This window comes from Lepeophtheirus salmonis, chromosome 10, assembly GCF_016086655.4.
Source record: "Lepeophtheirus salmonis chromosome 10, UVic_Lsal_1.4, whole genome shotgun sequence".
Taxonomy (NCBI): Eukaryota; Metazoa; Arthropoda; class Copepoda; order Siphonostomatoida; family Caligidae; genus Lepeophtheirus; species Lepeophtheirus salmonis.
This window is the reverse complement of record NC_052140.2, coordinates 4074246-4094099: the sequence shown is the minus strand read 5'-3', so window position 1 is coordinate 4094099 and position 19854 is coordinate 4074246. Positions and strand designations below refer to the sequence as shown.

Here is a 19854-nt window from a genome sequence, read left to right as displayed (position 1 = left end):
CACAATTCCACCCAAATGTCACGCTCTCACGCAATACATGGTATTTATGACGCATTCAAACAAACTATGACTATATTGATTTATAATAACATTGTTTCAACTGAAATCCACTTGACTCAATCATATAGGCAACAAACTAAGCCACAACCCTTTTTACGATCATAAATGAGTATTATTATCGAGTATTAAACTGTTTTTAGTTTGAATTTTGTTTGTTTCCTTTGTTTCAACAACGAAGAAAATTATTATTTTGATATGAATAAAAACGTGTGATAAATATAATATGTGGCGTTAAATTGAGTAGACATGCGTGAGACTTGAGATCCTGAACTCAACAAATAAATTTGGTTGTACATTTTATTCTCTAATTTGTCATATTTTATTTATAAACAAGTCTTTCACATGTATAATTTATTTACAAATTAGAGATCCCACTTAAACGACATTATAAAAAGATGACATACATTAAAAATTTATCATCTAGTTAATTTAAAATCTTTAGATCCTAGTTAATTTAATCAAATGCCAAAATATAATTAGATTCCTCATAATTTTACGGATATTTTTATATTCTTGTCCACCGAATGGGTTTGTCAATAAGGAAGCACGTCCCACATTATCAAACTGTTTCTAAGCTTAATTAAAGAACTCCTACTCCATTGATGTAGTTTTTCATACGTACTTGAACATGCAAAACCTTTATTGTATCTCGCAACCTTTCATCGGAAAAGAAACAGAGAGAAGAAGGCTCAAAATCAGATGATAGTTAGTCGATTCTTCCCAACTGCGAAATTATTATTTTATAATTGTTGAGGAACTGTTTGATGTACTAGAGAATCCTCTATCCAGTCGAAACCTGAAGATCTCAATTTTTAAATAATAAGAGAAATTTATGTCGAAACATTCAAAATACTCCACAGCAGCATTGAATTTTTCAGATGTTATTTTGAGCCATATCTCTAAAAATCCTAGTGAGTTTACCGCGATACTAGCGCCGTGAATCTGCAAAAAAATTAAGCAATCCCCATTGTTAAGACCTTAGCAAGAGTTAGTATGATATATATTCTTTTAATTATATTCAAGAACATTTAGATTCCATGATGCTCCTTTAATTAGTTAAAGTATAAAAAGGTCATGCTTACAATTAAAAGTCGTTTCACACTTATTATAAAATTACAACATAAGGGGATTATCTAAATGTACTGTACGTAATATTTCACATTTGTTTGCCACAAGTAGTGCTATGTAGTGTATGTGAACTGCGAAGGAGGAGTAGAGGTACTCTTGTACTACTACAACACACCATCTCTTTCATTCAAGGTTGTTCTCCCTTCCTTTCTGTTCAATCGAGAATCATCGTTTTTACTCGCTCGCCAGTAGTAACTCCTGTTGTTAATATTAATCACTCAGTCGCGTAACAGTGTTTGTTTGTGTCACTTATTGATAATTAGAAGGAAGACTAGATTAAAAATCAAAATATGTGTTGCATGTCAGAAAGTGTCAAATTAAAGTTTCATCTCGTTATGAGCACTATAGGCTTTATTGGAGGAATAGCTGGATGTCTTGTGTTTTATATTGTGTACTCCAACTTTCATGCAGGTAGTAATGATGGACGTAAATAATAATGTCATTTTAAGGAGCTAATGGATTAACATTACTACTACTACTCCGTCTATTAATTTTAAAGTATTTATGTATCCATGAAGTGGAATCACATAGTTAATTCATTATACAGGCTATTTTGTAATGTGTTTGTTGCATGTTACGTAACGTTCCTAATTTATAACACTATAATGTAATGTCTAATAGTTATATAATCTGTCTTTGTTTGTTGCTTGCTACAAACAAAGACATAAGGTCATAATTTGACGAACAATCATTGTATATTTATAATGTATGTTTCAATTTCTTTCTATTACTTTCAGGAACATGGAGTCTGCTAGCAGGCCTCATGGCAGTTATTTGTTTCCAATTCCATGTATTTTACCGATTTGACACCTTGGATTCTCATTATAACGAAAAACATTTATATTACTTTCGGAATTTAGGCATATTCATGTTTCTTATGGCTTTAATAGGTAACGCCCTTTTTGAATTATTAATAATAATTCGTTCAATAGTACCTGCTTACTTTAAATTATCTGACTTTTCTTTTACAGCCATCATATCGTACCTTGTTATCTCTGCAACTCTTGGCATACCCATGCTCCCGGTAGAAACGAGTCTTATACTTGCATCTGTTCAAGCATTTCTCACACTCAAATGGAGTATTTCCGTCTATTACTTCTCTGGTTTCTATTCGTCTAAGCTACAAACGGCGTATACTGTAGCCTAGTGCCCCTTTATCTACGAATTTTACATGATATCTCAACGAAAATAATATATATTTTTCAGTATTAGAGGATGTTACTGAACTACAAGTTTGTTTATCGTGTACATAAAGTTGGAAATTCTAGTTTTATTGTTTTTAGTCAGCTTGATATTTTGTAAAAACTGTGATAAGAGGACCTTCTGAATACCAAGTTTTACATATTCTTATTATGCATAATTGATACCTCTGACCTCTTAAGTACCTTGAGCATTTTCCGTATATTTGAACAAATAATATAAGATATATTTAATATTACTTTATTCATATGGTAATTCGATTTTTCTATTTACTTTTATGATTGTAATTATAGGTCCTTATTGTATCACACAACCAGACAAACAGACCCGAAATCTGTTGGTAGTTAGCCAATTCCAAAAAAGAATTGACCCCACTGTTGAATTATTATTCAGTCATTGTTGGAAGTGTTCACAGCTTATCAAAACCTCATTCTAATTTAACCAAGCAACGTTCTGAACACATTAGAAAAAAGAAATGTGCACAACTCGACAGCTGAGCACAAAATACAATGTATGTAGTGTTGGATCAGTCCTTGTCCTATCAGTCTTTTTCCCCCGCAACTTCCACTCTTTTTTTTATCAGTCCAACATTTATTACCATTCAACGGTCCTACAGTCCTAGCTATCATTTTATTTTCTTTACTCATAGCTAGGATTAAAGAATTTAAGAACTAAGAAAATAATGAAAGATATCTAGAATGTATAATAATACGTTCTAGTTACGGATCTCCTTCAGGTATCTTGTCTCCTTGAAAGAGGTTATTAATTATAATTGAACTACAGGGACTCAATGACGTAGTTAGTTGTAACTACATATTTTTAGCTGTTGTAGTTTCTACAAAAGACACATAAGGACCAGTCCTAGGACTGGCCAATTTTATTAGAACCGGAATGATAGAACTACATTTTTTTTCACCAAAGTGATGTTTTTTTTTTGTATTTGTGAGGTAAAGCTATGCTTAATTACCGAATACAAACATTTATTTCACCGACGGTACTAAGAAAATTAAAAACGAGGTTAAATATTGTGCGAAAACAATTTGCCTGATTCTTAATCAGCTTTAAACATACTTAGTCTTAACTAAATCAATGAAACTTTTAAAATTGCCTGAATTCAATGAAGTTTAGCCTCATCCCTTATGTTATATTAAGCTCAAATTTTGCATATTCAGTTATGTATTTGTCATCCTTTTTCTTTTTTTTTTTGCTTCATGGAATTTGTTTACTTCTCCCCATTTAGGGCCAATCCCTAGTGTGTGATATTTGAAAGGACGTGGAATGGCTGTGCACTCTGCAGTGTATGTATACAAAGAGGATGTTACGGTGTAATTTAGACCTGGAGACTTCATATGAGGTTCAGATTCAAAATATGATTGTTTCTTCATATTCATTATCTTGTCCGCCGATTATTTGTTTTATTATTTGACTGCCAATCAAGCATAGATATGACTAAATTGTGTGTTGATGAGGAGTTTATATTCACTAATCTTTGTCCCTTTTCATTTAATCTTTTTTTTTTTTGTCATACACAAGGAAAATGTCCTCTAAATGGTTTTCCTGCAGAGAAAGAAAGTCCTATAACACTTCAATGATGATCCAGTTTTTTTTTTTTTTTTTGTTTTTACTGTTTTAAGAGGAACAAAATTTATGAATCCGCTCAAAATACGTCTATTCCTAGAATATTTACTCTTACCAAGTATAACAGAAGCAATATTTACTATATTTTTTCCAGAAAATTTTTAAAGTACGTCCACCGATATTTTCGGGTCTATTTGTATCTAACTTTAACAGAAAACATAAAATTTGTTGATAAATTATTTAATAGAAGTTTAATACATGTATGTGGCAGCTTGTTTTGAATAATTTACTGAAATATAGATCAACTGTTAATGTACGTTGGTAATCTTAAGAATCTAAGAAATCTTCGTTGATCTAGAGGATCAATTTTTGCTTCAGTGTCATTTGTCGAGCTTTAAGATATCATATAAAAAAAAGCAGAGTTAGGAACAAGTACTCCGTATTTAAATCTTTTTCAACGTTGTAATATGGTTAATTGGACCTTAAGATAAAATTTCTTCCTTATTAAAAAACATAATTTATAAAAGTTGTAATATGAGATCTTAATTGGGAACTCCTGTAGAAATTAAGTCGCTTTATCGTTTTCTCTAATGACGCATTCAACTTTTTATTCCTTATGCAGCAGAATTCACCTTCTTAATTCAGTTAAAAAGTAAATTCATGGAAGTTTCGTAGGTAGTAATAAATGTTTACTCTCGCCCCTAATAGACAAAAATGTATTGATTCGACCAGTACATTGTAGACATTGCTTAAATATTCTTCGTTTCGTCTCATTGTTTTTAGCTTTGTTTAATAGTAAGACAGTGTGTATCCTTTTCTTCCTACAGCTAGAATCTAACAATGTGAATGACTGTGCAAAGCTAGGGCAGCGTGATTTTACAACTTATCAATACCATATATCGGCATGTTTTAAACGTAATTAGTATTTACTAACTGATTAACAACTACCAATTAAACGGTAATTGACCAATTTGCTTATCAGTGCATTTCTAATAGACATATATGTACTACTAGGGATGGTCTTTTTGTAGTAGAAGTCAGGAACAAAAAACTTATGTAGTTACTGAGTTATGATCCTTGTCTTCTTTTATGATTTTGGGGGAGAAAATGAGTCCATCCTAGGTGTTATCGTTATAAAATAATATATATATTGTATATATAGGTATACAGTCAAATTTTCATTTAGCGGTCAAGTTAGGGTAACTGAAAAAGTACCGCTTAGGGCAGGTAACCTCCTAAACCAAGTTTCTTGTCACCGGTTTTTGTAACATTTCTAAATTTGAAAACTGGATATGGCCGCTTAGTGTGGTGAAACGTATAAAACAGGGGTCTGTTAGACCAGTTTTGACGATAACATTTGTAGAGCTTTAAGATAATATTTAACAGAACACGTTTGGAACAAGCACTCTGAAATTAATTTTTTTAAACGTTAAAATATGGCTAAGAGAGGTATAAACGGGACTTTGAGATAAAATATATTCCTTCTAATGACATGGTCTCACTAGAAGAAGTACAGTCCTTATATGTGTGCTGACTATTATTATTTATTCACTACTGTACGTTGTACAATCGTTTCTTTTCAATTTTAAAATTACAAATAGGAAACTGTCCTAAATCTTGTGTATGTTTTTTAATGGTCTAACGAAAACACACTATATATTTTTTCTGCAAACATTTTTTTATAATTTACATAAACAATTCATGTGTGAAATTAATATTATCTATTGAAATAACGCAATTATTTGAAGTCATTTAACACAAAATATTTGGGTTATATAGCATATATATGTATGTAGCAAAATTTCTTTGAAATATATTTTTATTCTTTTTCTGTAGCACCGAGATAATAAGCGTCGACAAACTGACAAACTTTGCTTTATTAACATAGAAGATAACTCCTCCAACAAGTCCTTAGTGTTGCTCTCCGTTTATCATGAGCACGCTCAGAAGTAAGTAGTTACTCAATCCATTGATGTTCTCCCCTCAAAAGTTAATCAATAATGATATCAGCTTGAGAAAAAAAACACTGTTCAGTTTACCAGCAGGAAAAAAATCCTATTTTATTTTATTTTTTAATATGACGCGCTGAGCTTTAGCTACACCTACTCGCTGCTAAGCCTCCTGATCCATTACTTAAAATTTTTATATGTTCTTCCCTTTTCTTTTTAATATGAGGCGCTTAACTTTAGGCACACACCCTCGTCAACAGACCGAGAAACATACATACTTTGCTTGATTAGTAATGAAAATCACTTATACTATATATCTTCGGACTCTGCTCACAGTATTTTAAAGTGAAAGGGCTAATAATTATAATAAAAACAAATCATATTTTTTTGTTGCAATAAGATAATTTTAATCCTCAAAAGTTTTGGAACCCGTCCCCCCTCCTTATTGCATATAACCCTTTTCCATTTATTTTTGGAGGAAAGTTTGTAATAAAGACAATGATGAACATTAATTACTTGAATTCGAATTATTTACTATTAAAGTAAAGAAAAGTTTAAAAAAAGTGGTAAGAATTGGTTAACTACCAGCTGACTTTGGTCCTTTTCTCCTGTTTCTTTTCGGAGATGAGTTGTGATATGCAATAAACATAGCAATGTGATCAATGTTAATTGATTAAATTTGATTAATCTAGTATAAAAAGGAATAATATTACAAGAGTCGGGGAATAATTGGCTATTTACCAACCGGGATTCTGCTTCTTTTCGTTACTCTCTTTGGAAAAGGAAAGGCTGAGAAAAGATTACAACGTGATATAGTACAACTTATTTTTTTGGAGAAGTTAACTTATGTACATATGACATGTCCCTAAGGAATTGTATAGCATTTATTGTTACCACAACAATTAAACCTCTTTCAAGAGGCTCGATCCATATACATAATTTATCTCCATAGAATAATGAACCATTTACAAATATATGTATACACAAAACTAAGATAAATGAGACAAATAGTGAATATATCTCTTGTAATTACTCAAGTGACGAAGTATGGTGCATTACAGATTGACAAAAAATAGATTGATTACAGTTTCCTTCGTTTTTTTGCAATATTTACTCAGTAACTTAAAAAATACATAGTCATTGAGTTCATGACCTTATTTGTTCGCTTCTTAGCTTTTAGAGGTAGATTTTATATGTATTACATAGTAACAGGGTGCAAACTAAAATTTCCACACATTACAATTCCAAATTCTGAGTTTAATACTATTGTGGTGTGTCGTTCATTATTTATGGCTAAAGACTACGGTTCTGTCCAGTTCAGTCCTATAACAATTAAAGTTCGGCCCTAATGAGGTCATACACCTTTTTTATATATAATCAGTTCCAGTGCTGACAGTCCGAAGGATCAATAGTCTTAAAGACTGGTCCAAATGATTGATAAGACCGGTTCTAAGACTGGACTAGACCAAATAAATTAGGAATGACATAACATTAGTCAGTAAAATTTATTTAATGTAGTTAAGAATAACATAACAGTGGGACACCACAATAATCAGGGGTATAGCTTTAATTTGTGCGGATCACATTCTATCTGGGATCTAAGAGCTAATTGGAGTAGCCAGTAATATTGTTTATAATATAAAAAAGACTGCCCAGAATAAAGACCCTGCGCACACGGCCAAAATTGCCCTATCATTCTTGGATAAAATATCAATTACTAGGAGAATTGAAAATACAAAAAGTGAGGACGCATATTGAGATGAAGGGAATGTTGATAACTAGTGATAAAAAGCCTGTGTATATTGGGCATGTAAAAAAAAAACGAAAATCAACATGGTAACCCTTACAATTTGAAGAATGTTTCGGAGGAGATCAGCTATAATCAGCTACGACAAGGGACGAGGGTAGGACGAAATTAACAAGAACATTGGAAAGAATTACTCTGATGTAAATCCACAATTCTACTCTAAGTCCAACAAGGGCTTACAATTATAACTCTACAACAAATCCTCAAGGTTACTCTCGCTCTTTTGAATATAATTGAATCTATTTAGGAAAGGAAGTTCATTACTCAGGAATTAAATAATAATTAAGAGTGCTAAGGAAAATAAAATTAATTCTTCAGGTTACCAATTCCAAAAAAAAGGGCCAGTTAAAAAAAATTCACAGGACTTAGATCACTATAGATAACGTCATGAAAGTGTGTAGCCAACGCGGACAGCTGTTGACCAGTACACGATTGAAATAGAGCTGTACCCAACAGAGATAGACTTGAGACTCGAGAAGGACAGAAGTCCATACTTTGAAAACTAGGAACTTCACTTGGACTTCAAAATCATTTCAATTTTTTTCCTTGTATATTAAGTCACTTTAAAGTATTTTTATATTGATGAGGACTTGATCTGGACTCGATGAAAATATACAAGGCTTTGCATTTGTGCGCAAAGACTACACACTCGACTTGCTCTATAAGGAATCATTTCAGGACTTTCCCCCACTTTTCAGATTACTACCTTAGTAACAGTCAATGGTGACATAATTTAATAGAGAAAGGCCTTACAGTATTTAAGATAGACTTATAAACATACTTTACAATAATATGTTTGTAACATACAATATACTAAGAAAGATATAAAGTATAGAAAAATAATATAAAAACTGTATACATACATTTTTAGTTTTCCCCCGCTATGTATACAAGTGTATCCATATAAAAATAAAAACTTAATCGAAATTAATTATTTAGCATGTTTTAATGACTCTTTCACCTCCGCATTTATCTGTCTATATTTATTTGCATAGTTCCCAAATGTGTAATTCCATCCATTATTACCAATGCAAAATGAAGCGTGGCATTTATTATCTAAACAGCACAAAAAGATTTCATTTATTTTGGCATGCTTGTACGAAGGTGCTCTGAAAAGTTATTTACGTGTGCTGTCATCTTCACATTGGGGTCAGAAACTTTTTAGACCACCCTCGTATATGACAGGGCTAGAAAAATCAATAGTTGAATTCTTGGAGCTATGCATTTTTACATTTGGGCTAGCTAAAAATATAACCAATCTCTTGGCTGGCAGAGTACGATTCAAATATACTAAACGCCCCTACAGGACAAATATTGATCACGTGGTCTTCGTTTTGCCCCTTGTGTACTTTTTTGGCTCTCTCATTTGTTCGCTCACTATTTTGTCAAGAGATATCCATTCATATCTGGATGTTGACCCCAAATGCTACAAGGCATATTACACACAAAAGAAGAAATATAGTGGGCAGAGAAGAGGAAAGAAACTGTGATACAAATGCAAATGTCTCAGGACTGCTACCCCAACAACAAGTGGCATTTTTTAATTTGCAAGAATAATCCATTTGTTTGGCGTAAAAAAAAGTTCCAAAAATTTAGGTAACTTGTATTTAAACAAAATATTGGCAAGCTCATTTCATTCCGAGCTACCAAAACTGGAAAGACAATTATACATTTTGTAATTTTGTGAGCCCTGTAAGAATGTTCTATTTAAAAGCTCTATTCAAAGAGGAGAAACTCACATATTCCTAGGAATAGAATAAAAAAATCATTATCATAAAAAATCTGATGAATTTGTTTAAAAAATATATAGAAGGAGTTGTAATGAAATGAAATATTTGCTGAGTTAACTCCTTCCAATCAAGAAATACAAAGAAAAGAGAAAACAGTGAAAAAAAGAAAGCAGAATAAAAAATAAAGAAAATTATAATTATTTTTTATCCACCCTTTTTTTCAATATCCATGGAGACCTATCGATCGAAGTGTTTGAACCCCATCACACTCAATGAGTTCTTTTTTTTTTTTTTTTTTTTTTTTTCAATTATTCACTCCTTCAAACTTACGGAGTTTGTTCGAAATCAACCTCTTTTGCTCTTTATAGACTTCTCCCAATTGATTTTAAACACCACTCTGGTGAGTAATGACGTCATTTGTCTGCTGATGTTTATTATATGGAAATTAACCACGCAGAAAATAAGCTCGGCCAAATAAATGTTTGTTCATATAAATGATGACACTCGCTTGGAATAACTTTGCGGACATGATAATTTTCATATACCCAATGAAAGGCCATTCATTTCTGACACAAAGCAGTTCCTCCCTCATAAATCCCAGATCTGTATGTTATAGATTACTTCATATAATTGATGTATTGTGTCAGTCCTTATTACGGATTGAATACAGTACTCCCTTCCGGATCAGTCGCAATCTGGTACAGTTTAGTCCTGCATATCAGTCCTAAAATTTATAAAGTTCGGTCTTTGATGATGCCACTAAACTGTATTTCCAAAAAGTTTTTCTTCGTTATTTCGTCAATTTCTAAATACATCCCCCATGAGCTCCAATTCTTGTTGTATCTATGAAGTGTTGATTAGGAATCTACTATTATTTTTTAGTTTAAGTTTCTTCTACATTTTCGATTTAAACTTTTGCAATAGTTGTACTCTCTTTTTAAAAATTTTGATACAGTTTTTTTATTATAAAATCAATAGTACTATATAAATTATGTGGTCTGTCAATACAAAATCCAGCCATAACTATTTTTTGTAAGTTTAAGTTGGATTACATTCGTATTTCTTGATAGATTTTTCTCAATTTAAAACATCAAATTATTTTTATTCATCCTTTAGAGGTGCTGTAAATCGAATTTAACATAGTACAATATTACAATCACAGAATTAAAAAAATTATGGATTTTATTGTAAAATTCATATCAGCTCAAAATTAAGTTTTATAAATTAAATAAAGATTTCAACCCATAGTTGACATTTTTGAGTATTTGAATACATTGTATATTATTGACTGAAATATCTCTATGAAATATTAGAATGTATGCATATATTATATAAGATATTTTATAATGTGTATATTGTAAAAGTAAAAGATTATTTTTTTGTTCACTCAACACATATATGTGGTCCATCAACATAAAAGCAATGTAGTGTGACTTACACTTGCATTCTTTGACGAATTATCGTCTAAATCTACGGTCAAGAATTGTTATTATGAACCCATTTAATTCACTGCAAATTGTACTTAGTAGCCAAAATTGATCTTCACAATTAAATAGTGATAAATTGATAGTTTTTATTCATTTGGGATAATACCAGGGAATAAGAATAATATAACAATAACAAGTCTCTTAAATAAATTAAAAAGTTATAACCCATAGTAACAATTATTGGGTATCTTTACTCATCCCGGAACTTTAAAACCAAAGCCTATAATTGACTCTCAAAATGGGATATACTCCTTTTTATGATGCTTGCTCAAGATTTTTTTTTATGTGGACGTACCATATATTATAATTTATGTACATTTTTTCCAGTGGATTGATGAGTTATGTTATCTTGTTCAAAAGATTATTTTCTGTATTTATTAGTATAACCTTTTTCTGTTAACAAATATTATGTACTTATAGTCCATGGAGTATATTTTTGTTTATAATCTGGTACTTCTGAATTTATATGTATATACATATAACATATGTTTTGCAACTTAGGTAATTCCCGTAGGAATTGATGTAAGAGGAGAGGAGAAATATTAAAAGGGAATATGTAGTTGTTTCAAAGTGCTCAGAGACATAATGCAAAGTTATCAAGTTATAGAAAATAAATGTTACGGGTATAATGGGATAGAGTTTCAACTTTGTAAGGATGAATAGCACATTTTTACATAATGTGTACTGCCATTTGTTATCCTTAATTAATAGTAGTACCCTCATATCTTTTATTTATTAGTATCATACTACTACTCACTATAATTAATCCTCATTACTCATTGAATTAGGTCTTTTACATTTACATATTTGTAAGCTGTGTATAATGGGTACAAACTAAAAATGTACACACTAATACCCTTTCAAATTAGGAGGTTATAAATGAGTGATTTTAAAATTTCTAGTTCTAGATAGTATCTATTAATAATAACTCTTAGCAAACATTTCTCATTTTTTAATCAAGCTTGGAATGGCAGCAGATTGGGAGACAAGACTCAAGGACACATCTTCATTTCCCGAGAATCATACACCAAATTTGAAAAAAAGGATGGCAGTGGCAGGAAAACCACTATCAATCTGTATTATAAAATACTTAATTGGGGAAATTCACGCTCAAAAAATATTCAGAACCATGTTGATGTTTGATAATTATATATATTATGATAAAGCAAAGTTAATCTGTATAACTATCTGAATGTCTGTATGTATCGCAAATCAATCAGAAAATGCACTGAACATAGACTGATATATATAATATAACAATACAGTATACAGAAAAAAAATAAGAGTATAATGTAGAGGAAGAAGCACTGTATCAAAAGAGGCGTTTAGTTCAACTCATATCAAAAAAGGAAGTACTTTATGATTATAAAATGTAAAAAAGATAAATGAATATAAATTGAAAGTAGTTTTAGCAACCATCTAAAGTACTCCTTGGCTAATCAAATCATGTTAAGTTTTTTTTTCTGAAGCTCTTAAAATTCCTTTTTTATACTTTAGGAGAGAATGTCTAAGAATGGAGTAATCACGTGTGATTGTGCTCATGAAATACGGAGAAGAACACTGAGGATTAATTGAGGAGTGATCTTCTATATTATTACAGTAAAATATGTATGTTTGTGGACGCCTAATAACTCCGGGCAATGCTGTGGATAACCGCTATCAAATAATCAAGAAGAATAAAAAATGCAGGGAAAATTGTTGCATTTTTTGCAACTGTCCCTTTTGTAATGAGTTTTAGTAGTTGTGAGATGATCTTCAAAAAAATATCTAGTTTTGTGTCATTCCTTATTTAGGACTGAAGACTGCAGTACCGAACAGTTCAGTCTTAAAGCTTATAAAGTTTGGTCATTGATGACATCACTCAACTTTATTTCTTTTTTAAAAAATCAGTTCTATTTTTGATAGTCTGAAGTACCGACAGTCTTAGGGACAGGTTCCAAGGACTTATAGGACCGGTCCTTAGACTGGACTGGACCAAAGTAATAAAGCTGACACAAAACTAATTGTATCCCTCAAAAACAGTCTTTATGCAATCTCCCCAAGAAAAGTTGACAAAAATTATTGATTTTTTGCAAAATAATTTTCATTATAGCATACAATAGCCATGCAAATATTATGAGTATGCCTTTTTTATGTTCAAGTATAAATTACTCTTTCAATTGGTCCCAGTCTTCCCTAAAACATATTCTAGGATATCATTTTTCTTTTGGTTTTCTCTGCTTCTCATGACATTCAAACGTCATATTTGTAGTACTAAAGGAAAAAGACCAACGATTCATCATCCCATATATTTTATAGAAGATATTTTTATGTTTTATCGATATACTATGTATATAAAAAATATATATATGGTCACATCCGGCGGAAATCTCTTGATATATTTTCATCACGATTTTGATAAATTGGAGTTATATTGTACAAAAAATCTTAGAGGGGCCATAGTTTTTTATCTTATTTATTTATCATTGCTACTACATCAAGAAAATATCCCGCTTGGTTCCATCTTAAAAATCGTTTCACGCCTTTACTAAAAACTTTTTGAACTTTGATACCACCGTTAGTAAGAATGTGATTGTAACATAAGGAAATGATATATATGAGAATTATAGATATGAGATGGGGTACAGGAATTGTTTATTTGAACAGAATATGCATAGTTAATTGAATTTTAGGTTTGGGTAGAAGCGGATATTTAGCCGGATATTTTTAATAAAAACAAAGAATGTGTAACTACAATAAAACTCGGTTATAGGAGCAAAATCTTAGAACGGAACGGATATTCGTTTATAGTAGACATTAATAAAAGTTCTGAATAATTAATAATAATACAGTTTACTAGCGGTAGTATACGGCATTGACCGGAGTTATCAGGCATAAACGAACTGAAAAAATTTGCTTAAGTAATATATATAATCACATATATATCACACTTAGTTCACCCTTCTCTCTCTTCAACAATACAAACTTTCTTCAGGTTGCCAACAACAAAAAACTCACTCCCCTATAAAATGCTTAAGATTTACGACCCTAAATATATGTACTCCCCTTCTTTTTCTTTTTTTTATTAATATGCCGTGCTGAGCTTTTATCACACCCCCTTGTTGCTAAACCTAATCTACAGGCAAATTCATTATAGTATATTTTTATATGTGCTTCTTTCCTTTTTAGTATGTCTTGCTAAGCTATAGCTACGCCCGCTCGTTACTGAATTGTTATTTCTTAGATCAAATAGTTCCCATATTTCCAAAGGTCGGTTCATTGATGTCGTGATGTGCTTATGACACATTTCAACCGTATATCTTTTTCTTTTTGTCATTATTATGATTATGTTCTATGAAATTAAATACAACAGTGATATCAAAAGAGGAAGAGATGCACGTGTGTAAAAAATCAAGTGTAACCACATTTTGATATCAAGCAAACACTAAAAAATGATTGTATGCCCAGACACACAGAATATAGATACACTTTTTATTTCATTTTATAAATAAGTAACTTGATCAGGCGGATTTATTTTATCTCTCTCTTAAGATCCATATTATTTTGGTTCTACTGTATAGTGATAAACATTGGGTGGACCTCATCCATTTTTCAGGGTTAGTAAACTGAAGAGGGAATTTTCTTATCCTGTGATGCTATCATTATTATTTAATTCCTGAATAGTAAACTGCCTTTTCTACTAGATTCAGTAATATTCAAAGCCTGATTGAGCATTTGCGTGTGCTCATCAGAGACGGAGGAGAGTAACCTTGTGGAATTGTTGCAGAGTTATACTTTAAAGTCCTTTTGGACTAAATTTTAAATTTATTTATATATATACTTTTAATTACAAAGATATAAAGAATAGTCATGATTATAGGTCCAAAAAATATGACCTGCCTGTATGTTAAAAAATAAATTGTAAAATGGTGGTGGTCACCCTCAAAATTTGCAGAATATTATATGTGAGGACATTTTATTAGATTAGCTGCAATCAGCGATGAGAGAAAGGAAATAAACAGCAATCCCACTCCGTATCTAGCAATAATATAGGCTGTGATGGCTGCGATGTAGATCCTGAATTCCACTCTGAGTCCAGCAAGGACTTATCTGTCATGAAGTTCATTAAAACTAATGCATATTTGAAATTGAGTTTGAAGATTTCTGAAAAAAGACTCCAGAATTATTTTTTTAAGCATTCTTTGTTCAAATCTCTATCAAAATATCTTGGCCCACAAAGAAAAAAACATTTCAATAGAATAGGGATACCCATAATATCCATATGTTTTAAGTTCTTTTTCTTTCTTTCTTGATTCTTAAATCGTTATAATCGTGCTCTTGGTTATCGGTAGTTTGAAACACACATTATAATAAATAAATGTACACAATATATATTGTTTCTCAATATTTCCTATTATTGTAATCCGATAAGACGAAGGAAGTAGGTAGTGAAAATACATATTCAATAATTTTGAATGTTTTATAAATAAATTGTACATTATTTATTCTTTTAGTGTATTTTTTTTTTACGATTGTGGAATCCCAGACAATTTTTATTTAAATTTTTCATGTTGAGTAGAGATGGGATTCAGATATTTTTTTATTTTTAAAGCTGGTATACACTGGTAATTGAACCTCGGATGAAGATAAGACGGATTCACATTTTCTCGGATTTAAGTTGTTTAAGATCTTTAGACATAAATATTTGAGTAAATTTTGTGTACCCGAACTTTAGGATCTAGATGGGAAATCAAAATTAGACGGATATCAGTTTCAAATTTAATTAGTATTAGACTGTCCTCACGGTCACGCTGACAATCTCTGAAATAATTTTTGGAAGATTGGTTGAGATTTCACCTGAAACCTTAATTAGCGCAAAAAAAAAAAAATAGTTTAATGACACGGAAAATTTCCATGTCGCGCTTTGTAAATAAATTCGAATGAGGATTAAAGTTACATATTTACTGATAAATGATTCTGAAACATTAAGTAACTAAATATTATTGCTATATTAGAAGATAATTATTAGTTATTATTAGAAAGATAGTTATAATAAAATTTTTCTCGTCGTTATATTTGTTGTATCTCTCAACCTCTCCTCCGAAAATAACAAGAAAAATGCCGAAAATCTGTTGGCAGTTGGCGGATTCTTCAATAGTGAATAATAATATCTGTTCACAGCTTAATAAGAACTAATACGTATCCAATCAATCAATGTTAAGAACACAGATTAATGATAAAGAAGAAGAAAATTGGAAGCTGACAACCAAATACAGAGTACCTTTTTTTGTTTCTGCATGATGTAACGCCGTTGTGAATAACCACGACATGTAACTGTTATGTAGATTTTCTCCAATCATTAATTAAGATAAATAAAGTATACATTCGAATTACTTTGATAATATCTTTTTTATGTAAATAAGATTAGGGTTTTAGTAATACTATATAAGTTTTTTTAGATCCAGAAATTCTGTCAGATCTTTTTTATGATACGTAGAAGTTCGGGTACTCGAAGCTGGGTTGGTTCTCGGATCTTTTTGAACAGTAAAAGTTTACTTTTGTACTTTGTATCCGTCTCCAAGATACGTCCTGTCTCTAATTTTGGACTCCAGTAGTACCGAGTATTTACCCGGGGTTTTAATGTTCGCGGAGTGACTGGCGCCAGAACGTGTTAGCAAGTGGACAAAGTTTTTTTTAACCGTTATTCCAATTTTCAAAAACTTTACTAATTGCCTCACACCTAAAAAATCAGTGATGAAAATCTAATGAAAAATGACAAATATATATTAGTGTTAACTATTTAAAGAATGTATATGCCAAGAATCATTTTGATATCTTTCTTATTTCCAGTATTGTTGTTAAAACAACAACACATTATTCCTCTTGCTGAGGAGATACAATCGTCATCATGGGACAAGATACTCTTTCTCATTGACACTTTTCTTGAAAATTTATATACATCATTCTTTGATAAGGCTAAATTATAACTATATTATAGTTTGAAATAAAGATGTTTTTCTTTGTTGTTTTTTTTACAGAGGGTAGAAAATAAATTATTGCAAACTTTTATCATATTATTATAATAAAAGTACCATATAATATTTATAATATATACCTATATTGTATAGCTTATTTAGTCAATTCCCTAGTGGATGATAAATTTATATAAATATTTTTATTCTACGAGTTTCTATAGAATATTTAATTGCATTCTTCATGGCACTAGGTACTTACATTATCTTTTTGTAGGGATGCGTTTTGGGTATTTCTTTTAAAACCCGGTTGAGATGCGTCATTAAACTTCGGACTCGGGTAGAACCGAGTGTTTATTAGTAGTTGGTAGATATCTGGCACGTCAACAGATGATGTTTCTAAAAATTGAGTGTGGATCAGATTTGTATTCGTAGACGGTATCGTCAATTTCGATAGACATGGACTGTTCCTATTAACCCTTATCGTTCAATTTAAGTCGGTACTTATATAGGACTCAAGACTGCAGTCTCATCAAGCTCAGTCTCGGTTCGGTCCATTTCAGTCCTGCTTATTAGTCCTACAACTTAAAAAGATGGCGTGACTCGACTTAATTTTTTTAAATCAGTTCTATTTCTGACTGTCCTATGGTCTTAAAGAACGGCTCTAAGAATGAACTACACCAAATAAATACGAACTGACTCAACACTAGTTAGAATAGCTTATTCTCTTCTTGTATTAGTAGATATAATACTGTCAAAACAAGGACAAGCTAGAATGATCTTTCTCTAAATTGAGTGTGGATTACTTTTGTAATCCTCTACGATTTTTTGTTACTTTTTACCCAAAAATTATTCTTATGAACCCTTTGGAGGCTAAAATTGATCTTTATAATAAATTGACAGATTTTATACATTTCCTCAATGTAGCCTATAAATTAATTATTATATTTGCAAGGATCCATTGTTTTCGCAAATTTTCTACTTTCCATATCTGTTACCGACTCCAAACAAAATGTATCTTAGAAATATTTCCATTTAATTGAAATTTTTAGTACCAACTGATTGAACTGGACTCAAATATTACTGCTTTCCATTAGCATAAAGTAGTTTGAGGTATCAGAAATATCAGAGGTGAGGGACCTGGACTCGAGTCCATATTTTGAAGACTTACCACTCGACTTGATCACTTAATTAAAGACCCCAGACTTTAATTGTACTCAAAGTTTAAGACTTGCGTCTCGATTTGAACTCTATAGTCATTTTAACTTTTTCCCTAGTACAATTTAAAGTATATTTCGGAGTACTTGAGCTGGACTCTATGAAAGTATTCAAGGACAAGGGAAGAGTCGACTTAGACTCACAGTATAGGGACTTTTCCATCCACTTTTGTTTAAGTTCGTTAAAAATCAAGAAAATGTATCAGCCATGAGCTCCGAATCTTATATCTCCCTCAAGGATGCTGACATTTGTGACGGAAGTGAAACGTTCAATATAGGACTTATTTCAATGTTGCAAGGTAAATTGAGTCAGTCCTACATCTATATAAATATATTATTTTTTTTAAAGAGGGATGAAAGTTGAAAAAAAAAAAAAAATCAACACATTGGAAAAAAAATTCAACATATATTTTTATAAATTTTTTTTTTTTTAAGATTAAAAGGTAAAACTTTTTCTTCGCTTACTATTTAGTTGTACTTTTTTCCTTTCTTTTCAAACTCAGTGATATTGCCTACATGTTTATATGTATGTACATTAGGGTGAGTCCTTTTGAAAGGGTTTTATAATTTTTTTGGAACTGTGTGTATTTCTATACAAATAATTTGTGTAAGATATGAGCTCAAGAGAATAGGTTTCAGAGTTTCCATTTATATCATGTATTTTTCTTTTAATAAACAGTCAAACCTGGTCCAACACCACTTGTCTTAAGCGTGTCACTGCTTTAAGCCTACATATCCAGTTTTCAAATTTAGAATGGTAACAGAAATACATTCTGGCTTAAGTGTTCACCTGCACTTTGCGGTTGCTTTTCGAAGTTCCCTTGACTGTTGCATAATACAGGGTTGCCTCTAATTAATTATATTATTTAATTAAAACGACTACTCCTATTATTCACTCTATGATAAATAAAAGATTACCATTCTACCTAATTTTATTAAGGATGAACTATGTATTGGGTATTTGTGATGATTAATTAAATATTATGGTTGAAAAAGTTGAAATATTATTGTTTCGCTTTTGATCCATTATAATGAATATAACACAATAATTATCAGAAAATACCAAATTTAAATTGTGAAACTAATTTCTTTTTCAGCAATTACAAAATTATTAAACTTTTTGATTATATTATTAGAAGTACGAGTTAGAAGTCAAGGAATAATATGTCTACTCATCCAAGGTAATTTGACCTTCCCATAAATCTAACACTTTAGGCTATATCGATGTATCTGTTGCTTCTGAAATTGCACACACTCCATAGTAAATATTTAAAATAATCTGAGTGTACATTTTCTTCACTAGCTCAAACATTTTATTAAAACTTAATTGTTTGTTAAAATAGAATAATAACTAAATTTAACGAAACATTTGCAAATGTTTAAGTATAAATAAATGAAAAATAAAGTAGTTATTATTGTTTCCAAAAGTATCCAAGCGATATTGAGCGAGTGTCATTTTAGGAAAAGACCTTTGAACGATGTTTTTTTAGGTGAACTAATTTAAGCCGCAATTTCTTGTAATAAATATTGTAGGATGAATACCGACATTATTCTCCCAAGTGGTGATTAAAATTAATTAGGAAAAGTCCATAAGAGTAACTGAGTCTGGTGTCAGATTTCGTCTCAACTCCGTAATTTTCTGAGATGGAAAGAATTAAAAATAAATTCATTGACTTTGATGGTGATCAAAGACTTTGATCGATTGGTATACGTGGAGTAGGATCTAAAAAGAGGATATACATTCTCC

General features: G+C 30.9%; 2 protein-coding genes across 2 annotated transcripts in view; one reads left to right on the top strand and one right to left on the bottom strand.

Annotated features, from left to right (window-relative positions):
• LOC121125539 (cytotoxic granule associated RNA binding protein TIA1) overlaps positions 1 to 19854 on the bottom strand; it is a 217198-nt gene that overhangs the window by 177154 nt on the left and 20190 nt on the right. The gene's annotated exons all lie outside the window — the stretch shown is intronic.
• On the top strand, positions 1396 to 2631 carry LOC121125335 (uncharacterized). The gene is made up of 3 exons (XM_040720484.2): positions 1396 to 1599; positions 1926 to 2078; positions 2160 to 2631. Exons 1-3 carry the CDS (start codon positions 1479 to 1481, stop codon positions 2333 to 2335), a joined length of 450 nt encoding a protein of 149 aa, XP_040576418.1. The 5' UTR covers positions 1396 to 1478; the 3' UTR covers positions 2336 to 2631.